Source organism: Juglans microcarpa x Juglans regia, chromosome 2S, assembly GCF_004785595.1.
Source record: "Juglans microcarpa x Juglans regia isolate MS1-56 chromosome 2S, Jm3101_v1.0, whole genome shotgun sequence".
Classification (NCBI taxonomy): domain Eukaryota; kingdom Viridiplantae; phylum Streptophyta; class Magnoliopsida; order Fagales; family Juglandaceae; genus Juglans; species Juglans microcarpa x Juglans regia.
In genome coordinates, this window is record NC_054597.1 from 9,729,449 (window position 1) to 9,741,000 (window position 11,552).

Below are 11,552 nucleotides of genomic sequence, written 5' to 3' on the forward strand. Positions count from 1 at the left end.
TAGGAGATAGGGGTGAAAACCGATCCCGTTGGTTCGATTTTTAGACAAAACAGACGCCAACCGAAAGTTAATTTGTGGAGAAGAAAACTGACCGAAACCGGTCGACGGGGGAGAGAAACATCGGCCAAAACTGTTGCTTCATTTCTCTGGCAGTTCATGGTCAGTTCCCAGAATGAGCTTCCTTTGAGAGAGTAGAGAGTAGAGAGAGAGAGAGAGAGAGAGAGAGAGAGAGGATGAGAATTGGGAAGAACGCAAGGAAGAAGACGCAAGGAAGAAGATGAAGTTATTTTGAAATGACACCATAAACCAAATAGCGTCATTCTACTTCGTTTTTTTTTAATCGTTATGAGTTAAACAATGCCGTTTGGTTTAATACCAAACGGTGTCGTTTAAGTTGTGTTTAGAACACAACTAAGGTTTAAAACGACGTCGTTCCACTTAAACTTAAATCGGTTCTCTACCGATTTTAACCAGTCTGAGTCGGTCTAGGTCGGTTTCTCAATTTTTTTGTACAGCCCTACTAGTAGATATGCTAGCTCGAACTACTTTTCGTCACATATCGGTGGAGATCAATTTCATTGTTTGTCGTCACGCCTTCAAACTCCAGAGCCATGCCACATGATTGGCATACCGACAACAACAGCTATAATTGGCTATATATTTTTTTGCTTATTATCCTAAACGCAACATTGAATTCTTCTACATGCAAGCTAGTGTGTCAAATAGACTCGCCACACTCTGATAGAAAAATAGTTCATTTATAAGAAGAGTTCAAAATTTTAAATAGGTTTTTTTTTTTTTTTTTAATTTGATAGGGTTTTTTTTTTTCTTCTGTAATCAATTTGATAGGTTAATAACGATGTAAAGGATGTATTCTCCTAACCAGCTTACAAATATAATGTTATTGTATCTATTTAACATTTATCGTATTTTAAGCATATTTTAATTTAAAATTTTTCAAATCATGTAGCTGGAGATGATAAAATTTAAGATAAAAAAAAATATCATTATTCTAGTTTTAGGTGAATTTTTTAATATTTTTCAAACTTTCGATTGAAGAAGAAGAAGATGTTATTCAGTAGTATTAATCAGAAGTATCTGGAGCAAGAGTGAGCTTTGTATAATTGTTATAAGCTTTACAATCACATTATTTGTGGTAATTCAAAACAATTGCCATCAATTCTGGGGCCCCATCCCTGTTGCTGACTTTTGTGAGATGATAAGGGTATTTTTTTTCAGCTAAAGAAGAGTGAAGGGGGGAGTAACTTCAATCGCCGCCACATTTAGATAATTAAAAAACTATAAAAGCCTGCCACACGCAGTTTGGACAAATCTAACTGGCAGCAACGACATTTTGAAGTAATAACTCCAAGTCTTCCAATCTACATGGATGTTTGGAAACCTATGTAAGCTGTCAGGTGAAATAATAAAAAAATCCAACCATATATAAATGAAAATGGCTATATACCATACCTAACATTACTCAAATCAGGATAGATGGCTATTGCATCTTTAAAATCCTACATTAAATAAATGGATAAAAAAAAATTAAGTCAGGGATCTCATGAAACAACTATCTGTTTATGAATGAATTGAATTGCCAGCATATTTCAGATATTGTATCCATAATTTTCTTTGATTAAGAGCTACAGATGGAAAGGCATGACCTGGTTAGCCGTTGACGAGGTGTAGGTAATCACACATGACATCCCAGCTCCTGTTGCTGCCTACAAATTTAGTTTAATTCAGGATTTATCATGGTTCGATATGTAATGGCCAAATAACTCAAAATAATTAGTGGAACTAGTAAAATGAGTAATGTTTATCACAACTGGAACTGTAAGAGATAATTATATATATAATAGGGTTCACTGTTCTTCAAGGTTTTAACTTTTAACCGTACTTTTTAGGTCAATGGTGTTATGCACTTGTAGAGACTCTGCAGGTATTAGTTTCAGCATTTTCATTTGATATTTTAACACCATCAGATAGTCTCAGTATATTCTTGGACTCCAAGTGCTGGCCTTTTTGTATTTGTTTTGGTTTGAGTCCGTTTGAATTGATTTTGGTTTTAGTTGAACCTAGACATGAGAGGTGGTGTCAAGGATATATGTATGGATATATGTACTTCTAGGCCACCTCTACCTGCTAGCATAACATTTAAATTGATGCTCTAAAATTCAAAATTCCTCATTTAAGCATGTAAAGCAACTGGTTTCTACAGATCACAAGATCTACCTGTAGTCCAATAATGCTATCCTCCACTACCAAACAATCTTGCAGGGACACGCCTAGCCTCTGCAAGGTAGATCATTCTACAGCTCTGATGATCATGATATCTATTTACCAAGCAATAGAAAGCACAATGGTAAAATTACCTTGGAAGCTGTCAGATAAATTGATGGATCTGGCTTCTTTTCCTTCACATCATCACCTGCGACCCGAAAAGAAAGAAAAATAACACGAGTGTCAGAGTTACAAAATATAGTTTATGCATCAACATGTACATATGAATATTATATATTTTGGAAACAAATTGATAAATTAATCAGAACGCATGCTAACAGAAAAAAAAACTTCAAAATTACCAAATCTTAGCGGACTAGAATTGTGGCCAAATCAAAATGGGCACAAAATCAAACAAAGAGAACAAAATTATGTATGAATTCCAAGTTCTTTACATCAATGTTCTTGTGCACATATGGCAGATGGATATAAGAATAAAGTATACAAATAGTCAAGAAGTCTCTGAGATATGATATTCCCAAAAGACAAGGAATACTCCATTTCAAGACATACCCGCAAGAAAGCAATCAAGACTTTGAAAGCGCTCCTAAGATGAGGGAAACACGACCATGGATCAATATATGTTGTAAAAACAGAAAAGTACAGATTATAATAAACAATATTCCAAAGAAACAACTTACAATTCCTATAAGGTTTTCAAGACACAGTATGACCGAGCTTTTTGTTGCTGCAGAGCAAACAGCTAATTTTTTACCCTAAAATAGCCAGTAAGAAAAAGAAGTCATTACTATCAAGTAACACATATATCCACTCAGGCACCGAATCTGCCAGTATCGATCTAGAATACACGGACCAAGTTACTAAACCTGTGCAAAAAAATATGAAAAAAGAGGACCTTTGAACCCAATTATCAATCAAGAAAATGTTACTGCATTCAACATGACAACATAATTGCATTTTTCTCATAAGCTTAGCTTACAGCAGCCTTGGCCTCATCCATCAATCTCAAAACCCCAGGTCTAGGTTCCACCTGGTGAAAACAGTATCAGTCTGTATTCTAGTTTCCCATCAGCATAATTGATGATAAAAATAAATAAAATCAACAATAAATTAGTGAATAAGAAACGTAAACATCTCCTTACAGTTCCAGATTTGATTATTTCTTTGTACCTTTCAGTCTTCCAATCCTACGGTACCATAAAAATATCAACATAGGACCTGCCTAAAATTAATATAAACATCTATTCCAGGTATAAAACTGATCATTACAGAATAATAACTAATTTACAATTTTTTGTGTATGCACGTATCTCTGTATAAATGCATTGAGAACAAATGGGTAATTGCAGACTTGAGCTTCTATGCCATGTACCATCTCAAAAGAAAGAAGACCGCATCCCATTGGAAATGCATAAAAGCTTTGGAATCAATTGCCACCTCATGGATAGAGATTTTGAATTCACTCTGAAATGCATTTCTAGAAGTCCATTTCGGTAATACTAAATACGGCATTCACGCATTTCTAGGTCTAGTTGAACTACAATGCTTATTATGATATCATCCACTCAAGTCTCATGAAAAATAGGAGTAAGCAGGGAATAAATAATTCTCAAATTTTCTCTTTATCTTTTTTCATAAGATAGCACTAGGTTAAATGCAAAATTTTCTAAAAGGATCTGTTTACAAGACACTACTACTCCATTCAACTAAAGGCCAATAACAGCGCTAAGGTTCATTGATTCAACTTCTTATTTTGTTATCAGCACCTACGAAATGGAAATTTCAAATCAAGAACTCGGATTTCTTTCTCCTTTGTGGCGGATTGCAAAATCATTTAATACTTCTCTCACTCACAATTAAAAATCTCATGCATATAGGATCCCCACATTTTCCCGGCAGCCAAACAAGTAGAATTATTTAAAAGAAAAAAGCAAGTGAAAAAGACAGTACCTGGAGAGTATCGATCAACTTGACTCGGTCGACATCGGCCTCTGGAGGCTTCTCGAATATAGTCGACGACGGCCACCCTTGCTCTCCAAAGTACCTTCACAATCCCAAATCCCAACCAATCAACAAAAAAAGGAAAAATACAATAAAGAAAGAATAAAAAGTAGAGAAAACCATCGCATTTTGGGTTTGCCGCCTCCGATGCGATTCTGGAGCTCGTCGTAGAAGTCGGAGCCCCAATTGAGAGGGTGTTGCGATTGAGAAGAAGGACAGCGGACGTTGAAGTGAGCGAAGGCGTCATTGTAGGCCTGGCGATGCAAGTGCTCGGACTCAAGGATCACGCCGTCGCAGTCGAATACGAGCGCTTGGAATTGATTAGAAGACGAAACCGAGAGCCGTCTCTCGGAGGCGAAAGATTTTCGGAGGGTTGGGAAGCGAAGAGTGGTGGCGTGGCGGAGAGTGTTAGGAAGAAGATAGTTTGCGGCAGAAGAAGAAGAAGAGGGGAGAGAGTGGGGCAGTAGAGCGTTATCGGGCAAGCCATGGCTGTGTGGCCTCAAGCACTGCCTCCGCTTTGAACGGATTTAACGACCGTCAACGACCATTAAATACGAATCTCTCGACATTCGAGTGGAAATTACATGAATTATTACGACTACCCCACCACTCTTCGCCTTAAATATTCTTAGAAAGAAATTATGATATCAATAATAGAATACATTTATTTTACTGTATGAAATCTTTTACAATCTCACGTATGATATATAGAAGTTTGTACATTTAGTATTATAAATTTTTTATTTAGAAAAATTCTATATATTAATTACTGTTCACTACTCCACACTCTATACTTTATAAAAAATACTCACATACTCTATAAAAAACACTTCATCTTATGAAAATATATATAAGATAGTGATAAGGTTACTACTCATCTACTATCCATTTCTTACTTATAGTGTATTTATTTTTTTTATCATTTTATTTTAAGTATTTTTTTAATATTCTTAATTTTTAAGAAAAAATTAAAAAAATATATAAGTTTATTAATAATCACTTTTTTAACTATTAACTAAAATTAAAAAATTAAATATAAAAATAATAATAAATAAATAGTAAAAAAAATAGTAAAACAATAGTAATCCTATCATTTTTTATGTGTGTGAAGCATAAAAATAAATATAGATATCTCTTTTGGAAAAATTTTTATTGTAGCCTACTCTATACTGGAGCCGCAGCACACTATGTGTTGAGTTTAAAAAAAAAAAGAAAAAATCTCACATGAAGTATACAGAGAGATTACGATTGATGAGCAGAATATCTCATGAACATTTTTCAGGCGAAACCGACGAGGAAAAGCGTCTCCCGTGATGCTATTAAAAACAAGGAAAAATCTTGAGGACGGTCGGGTGTGAAATTAATTTTCACACAGGCCAATCATGAAGTGCCACGTAGGCATCTCAAGGAAATGTTAATTGGATCCGCATACAGTGAATTGAGTCTCCCTCTCACTTCGTTCTCTCCCTCTTGCTACACCAAACCCAGACGTTTCTCTCCCTCTCCCTTCTTCACGCCGATGGAAGCCCCACTCGACGTGACGCCGACGGCAGCCCTGAAGCCGACGAGCCCCAACAAATATTTCATATTTGCATGCATTGTTGCAGCTCTTGAAGGGTCTCTGCAGCTCGTTCCTGTACAGTTCCCGCAATTTCGTCAATTTTTGCTTCTGAGAAATGATGGTCTAGAGGAGGGTGATGAGCTGGAGTATGGTGAACGAGTCTCTTCAAGTTCTTGTGGCACATGGCTTGCTCTTCTCCTTCACTCTCTTGCTTGCACTCAAGCTTCAACATGCCGTGCTTTACTCGTGGTGGTTCGTTATTTCCCTTTTAATTGTTTTTTTCTCCTTTTTTATGCATGTTCATCTTGGATGAATTGAGAAAGTGGCAAAAAAGGCAATCTGGGTTGTTGGGACAACTATTACAAGTTTAGAACCCGTTTGAATTCTCCATATAATACATTTATCCCGTTTCTTTTTCGTTAGACTTTTTTTATTTTTTTTTTTTTTTTGGGAGACCAAAAGGTAGCCACTTTGTGATTTGTGATTAATTCTTTGGTTTCATGGGTGGGCTCAATCTTTGTGTATGTTTAGAAGTTTGAATTGGCCAAAATAGTCTAAGAATTTAGATGAAGACTCAGGGTTCCTGTGTAAAAATGTAAGAATTCTAATGGGGATGCCTTTTTTTTACCTTCCGTCGACTTTGAAGTCGAGTGCAGCTGCTTGCCAAATAAATTCTGAATTAAGATATTATGTTCTTTGCTAATTTTCTTTCAAATAGCAGGTTTAATATGCAGAGGACCTAAAAAATTAATTCTTTAATCAAGTGATGAACAAAAAATACAGAGAAACACTAATGAGGTTCAGAAAACTCATTTTTTTGGGAGACTCGATTAAGTGCAGATGGGGGAGGGATAAGAGGGAGAGAAAGAAGAAGAGAGAGTGTCAATTCATTGTATGTAGATCTAGTTTGCATTTATTTAGGATGCTAACGTGGCACTTCATGATTGGCCGGTGTGAAAATTAATTTCACACCCGACCGGTCTGGAGCGTCTCTCTAAAAACAATCTTAGGATTGCCAGACAAAGATTTTGGGGGCTGAGCACCCACCAAAGTCCAGTTTCAGGGGAACAAGACCACACAGATCGATGTTTGACAGTGTGTCTAGCAGTCGATGCAACTGTGCTGCAGATTATTTAGTAAAGCATTTAAGGAAAAAAAACCCAAAAAATTTGAAAAAGGAAAAACCAATTACCAATGTCAACAAAATAACCTTCAATCGCTTCAGATGCTGAGGCATTTTTGTCCCTTCGATGGTGATTGCTAAGAAAGGCAGCAGAGATATGATATTGGAGATGGGCCATGTAAATCCCTAGAAGATAAGGAAAAAGAAATCACAACCCAAAAAAAAGCACATTTTGGAATGTAGGGGACAGACTGCCAGTAAAAGAAGCAAGAAATTCCCCATTTAAAACCAATAATTATAAGTAAAAGATCCCTTGGCAAATTAAAGTAGGACTATTAATTGAAACAAACATAGGGAAGATTGATATACTAAATTTGCAGGAACAAAGAAAACAGAGCAACAATAAATATAAATACAAATTCAGATTTCATTGTATAAGATTTCAGTGTATACAGGTTATGCTGATACCATTGACATGTCCTGTTTTTCGAAAAGGGAAAAAAAGAAGAGGAATTTCGATTATCCTCTTAGATAAAAACTACACATTTCAAAAAAAAAAAAAAAAAAAGGAGATGAGGATTAATGGCTCTAGGCCATTTTGACATGAAAACTTGGTTTGCAACTTTGTCTATGGGTTGAATAGATGGTTTTGGCAGCGGCATTTCCAACCCAAAGGCTTGTAATTGGTGTAGCTGTTGCCTCGAGGTGATGCGTCAAAGAACTCCATGGGAGCGGCCCGAGCCAGACGACTCAAACCAGCAGCAGCAGCAGGAAGTTTGAGCGCGTTGGTGTTGCCTGGTGTGGTAGGCACCTGAACCGCCATGCATGGGTGGCACTCGTTGCACTTGTTGTGGCAGCTCGGAGGGGTCGATCCCAGCCTACTTTTCTCCTCAAACAACCACCCCTGAACACCACCCAAATTCCATTCTAATCAAACAAAAGAAATAATAAACCCATAAAATCACAGAGCAAAAAAGCACCAACAAACAAATTATATACAACTTACCCCAGGATCAGAACTTGGAGGCTGTTGTTTCTGCTGGTTGAAGCAAGAGGCTGGAGAGAGAAGAAGATATAGGACCAAAACAACCAGTGTAGTGGTGCAAAGAGGACATGAATTAATTGAATTCCTCATGGTCATTAGAGAATATGATCATGTCATGTCACCATGAAGTCATGCCCAACCAAGCAAGCCAAGAAACAAGGATGTAAAAATTAACGACCTTTTTCCAGTCCTAGAAGCAAACCAAACCAAGATAGACTGAGATAAGTCTTGGGGTTTTTTTCCCCTTCTTTTTCCTAAGGATTCAATAGAGGGAAGGAAGGGGAGGTGCATAAATTGGGTGGTTTTGGGGGTGGGGGTCTGACCACAAGGAGCACCGACAGAGTTGCAGATTGCAGCAGAACAATGAAAGGAACAACACAGAAGAGCAAAACAAATTGGGATGAGAAACAACAACACAATGAAGGACCCTTGGCCACAATTCTGTTAGGCTAAACGAGGATCTATATATATATATATATATATATATATATATGTATGTATATGAGAAAAGCTATTCTGCTGCCTTAATGATACCGCTCTAGTGTACTGTTCGGAAAAAAAAATTAATTTTTTTTTATTTAATGATTAAGGAAGTGATTTTAAGTATATTGGTGTATTTTTTTTATTTTTTAAAAATATTTAAATATATCAAAAAAATGTGAAGAGGAAAAAAAATAGTAACTAAAAAAAAACCTCAAATGTAAGGTGGGTGAAGTAGAGCGGGAAAATAGCCCGACTCATATATATATATATAGACATATTACATACAGTACAGCTGCGTAGAAAGCGAAAGGATCGTACATATTGAGGGGGTAAAGTTAGAAAAAGTTGAGGTACGTAATAGTTAAAAACGAGCATTTAATACGGCAGGCTCACTTCTGTTTCAGTTTTCAGAATTCAGAACTTTTGGGTTGGACTGCGACGGATTTAATAATTAAGCAAAAGAGAGGAAAACGAAGATCTACAGCCATAATATATCATAAGTAAATTACATATTAAAACATGAGAAATATTTGTTTGTGTTTATATAATATATGAATGATAAACTCTGAAGTAAATGTGAGCCGATTGGATCAAGATTATTATCTGGGTCGGGTTTGGCACCTAAATGCTGATCATTGTCTTCTTCCTTCCTTTCATTACTCTTCTGGTAAAAAGACTCAGAAAACAGCTTCAGAATTAATTTTTACAGAATATCATTATTTTTTTGGCCTTTTGCATGTCTTCTGATTCTGTGCAGTGATTTTTACAGATCTCACAATATCAGCCAAAGTTGCCGACAGATGGAGAGTGAGTTTTCATAGAGAGTAGTACTAATGCAGTAAGCAAGCCAACGTAAGACCCTTTTTTCTTTTTCCCTCCTCCCACAGAACTGTATCAGCTGCAGGAAAGAAGAAAAAGAGAAGAAAAGATCACTGCAAGCTGCATGCTAAACTTTTCACTTTCTGATCTGGTTATAGTGCATTTTCACAGTTTCGTGAAACTGTGATTATCATAAAAAATAAAAAAGAGTAAAAAAAGTGGTGACTGACTCAGAGGAACACTCAAATATCTGCTTCTCTCTGCATGCATCTTCCTTCCAAAACTCTGTTCTCTTGGGTAATATTTTTGTTTTATTTTCGAGAAACTGATTGCGTATATATGGTTGTGATATTCGGCGCAGGGTTTTTGTTAGTGTTATGTCTCTTGAAAAGGTTACCTCTGCGAATCGATGGATACAATTCTTCACGAAAAGCCTTTTCATGGACACAAACATGGTGATGAAACTACCGTGAAAGCTTTTCGCATTAATTACCATAAAAAATTTTAAATTTATTAAAAATATATTAGATCTTTCAAAAGAACAGATTTATATACCGATATGCATGTTGTTAAACTCTCCCTCTCTCTCTCTCTCACACACACACACACACATATATATATATATATATATTATATATATATATATATATATTTAATGGTGGGGTTTTGTAGCCAAGGACAAGGTAGGGAAGGATACAGAGACTGTGGAAGAAAACTCACAAGAGCCGCTGCCAAAGAGAAGAGAATGCCAAACTTATTTAACTCGAGTGTCAATAATACAACCATCAGCATCAATGCTCTCAGAAACGTGGCTACCCAAAAATATTCCATTTGATCAACTTTGTTCCATGCATCAGAGTTGTCAACTGGAATTCCAGGTTTCATTTTTTGTTTCTGTTTTTTGTTTTTGGTCGATATATACAAACCCCTTTTAAATTATCATCATCAAATTCGCCGCTCGGTAACAATTTTTATTTCATTTTATCTCATTTATTTCCTAAACATCACTTAAACATAAGCACTTTCAAACTAATCATTATAATTTTTTCAAATTAATCATTACAACTTTTCTAAACTTCCAGACAAAAAATAATTCAATTTTTTTAGATCCCAAAATAAAAATTATATTAAAACATTATATTCTAACAATATTTTTAACTTTATAATATTTTTTATTCAACTTTTTCTCTATCATTTTTTAAAATTCGAAAAATACTTAACTCAAACTATTTTACTACTATTCACAAATTATTCACAAAATTTTTATCTCATAATCACATTTCTCTAGCATTCCCTTAAATCAACGCACCTTCATTTTTCTTTAAAATGACAAAATTATTCTTAAAAATTCTCCAAAAGAAAAGATATCCCATTAAATTAAAAAAAAAAATTGAATATGACGATGATAGCTTTGGAAAAAAAATATTCTTTTAAAATAAGAAATATATTTTAAGAAATAAGAATATTTACAAAATAATAAAGGGTAAATAATAAAAATATATCATTTTAAAATTTTCATAATTTTTTAAATTTAAAAATGTGTTTTGATTTTATTTTTTTATTTTTTTATTTTTTTAAAAAATATTTTACAAATTTTATATTTTTTATTCGATCTTAATTTTAACATTTTAAGTTTTCATCTGTTTTCATTTTCTTAGTTTTTTTTTTTTTTTATTAATTTGATACACACACAAGTACCCTTTTCACGAACATATTTTTTTTTATTATTATTATGGAGGGGGTAGATTACAGTTATGTTCTTTTGTAAGTTGAGAAAATGATTATCCAAATCGATAGTTTGAGAGTGTGATTACAGATTGGGTGGTAGTTTGAGAATTTTTTTTTTCCCTTTTTAACTCTAGCAACCGGAGTGATAATACAAAACAAATAACAATCATATTTGACCGAATTCAATAAAAACCAGTTTTTTTTTTTTTTTTCCTTCCAAGTTCTTACGCTATAGTCTATAATGAAGAAGAATGCTCAATGCCCCCAACATATCTCTTTATTTATGTAGAAATTGTAAGCAGTTGCCCAGTAGAAATTATTTATGTAGAATGTTACTCATCATCCCAACTTCCATCATCCTCTCATCATCCTATGATGTGTCATTAGATGATTGAAGATTATTTATTATATTTCACTTATAAACCTATCATCTAATGCCACATCATGGGATGATGAAAGAATGATGAATAGATTTTTTCGGTGAAATGACCAAGGTGAGTCCGGTACCCTTACATCATCATGAACAAGGCATTGATAACATCAGC

General features: G+C 34.7%; 2 protein-coding genes across 2 annotated transcripts; both read right to left on the bottom strand.

Annotated features, from left to right (window-relative positions):
* Positions 1–1,138: 1,138 nt before the first annotated feature.
* On the bottom strand, positions 1,139–4,822 carry LOC121252966 (haloacid dehalogenase-like hydrolase domain-containing protein At4g39970). Its single transcript, XM_041152825.1, has 11 exons — positions 4,369–4,822; positions 4,198–4,291; positions 3,390–3,434; positions 3,227–3,277; positions 2,928–3,002; positions 2,800–2,833; positions 2,379–2,434; positions 2,239–2,298; positions 1,668–1,727; positions 1,474–1,520; positions 1,139–1,382 (listed from the first exon to the last, which is right to left on the bottom strand). Exons 1-11 carry the CDS (start codon positions 4,374–4,376, stop codon positions 1,334–1,336), a joined length of 579 nt encoding a protein of 192 aa, XP_041008759.1. The 5' UTR covers positions 4,377–4,822; the 3' UTR covers positions 1,139–1,333.
* Positions 4,823–7,341: 2,519 nt separating this feature from the next.
* On the bottom strand, positions 7,342–8,430 carry LOC121252968 (EPIDERMAL PATTERNING FACTOR-like protein 1). The gene is made up of 2 exons (XM_041152826.1): positions 7,939–8,430; positions 7,342–7,836 (listed from the first exon to the last, which is right to left on the bottom strand). The coding sequence occupies exons 1-2, from the start codon at positions 8,071–8,073 to the stop codon at positions 7,561–7,563; spliced, it is 411 nt and encodes a 136-aa protein (XP_041008760.1). The 5' UTR covers positions 8,074–8,430; the 3' UTR covers positions 7,342–7,560.
* Between the last annotated feature and the right edge of the window lie 3,122 nt (positions 8,431–11,552).

What these genes read in the sequence shown, in the direction of transcription:
- LOC121252966 (XM_041152825.1), bottom strand. An exon ending in AGTTGATCGATACTCTCCAG is followed by an intron (nt 3,435 to 4,197) that starts GTACTGTCTTTT and finishes ATGGTACCGTAG; the next exon opens with GATTGGAAGACTGAAAGGTA. An exon ending in TGGATGAGGCCAAGGCTGCT is followed by an intron (nt 3,003 to 3,226) that starts GTAAGCTAAGCT and finishes TGGCTATTTTAG; the next exon opens with GGTAAAAAATTAGCTGTTTG.
- LOC121252968 (XM_041152826.1), bottom strand. Translation starts at nt 8,073, where the DNA reads ATGACCATGAGGAATTCAATTAATTCATGTCCTCTTTGCACCACTACA. An exon ending in CTCCAAGTTCTGATCCTGGG is followed by an intron (nt 7,837 to 7,938) that starts GTAAGTTGTATA and finishes GGTGGTGTTCAG; the next exon opens with GGGTGGTTGTTTGAGGAGAA.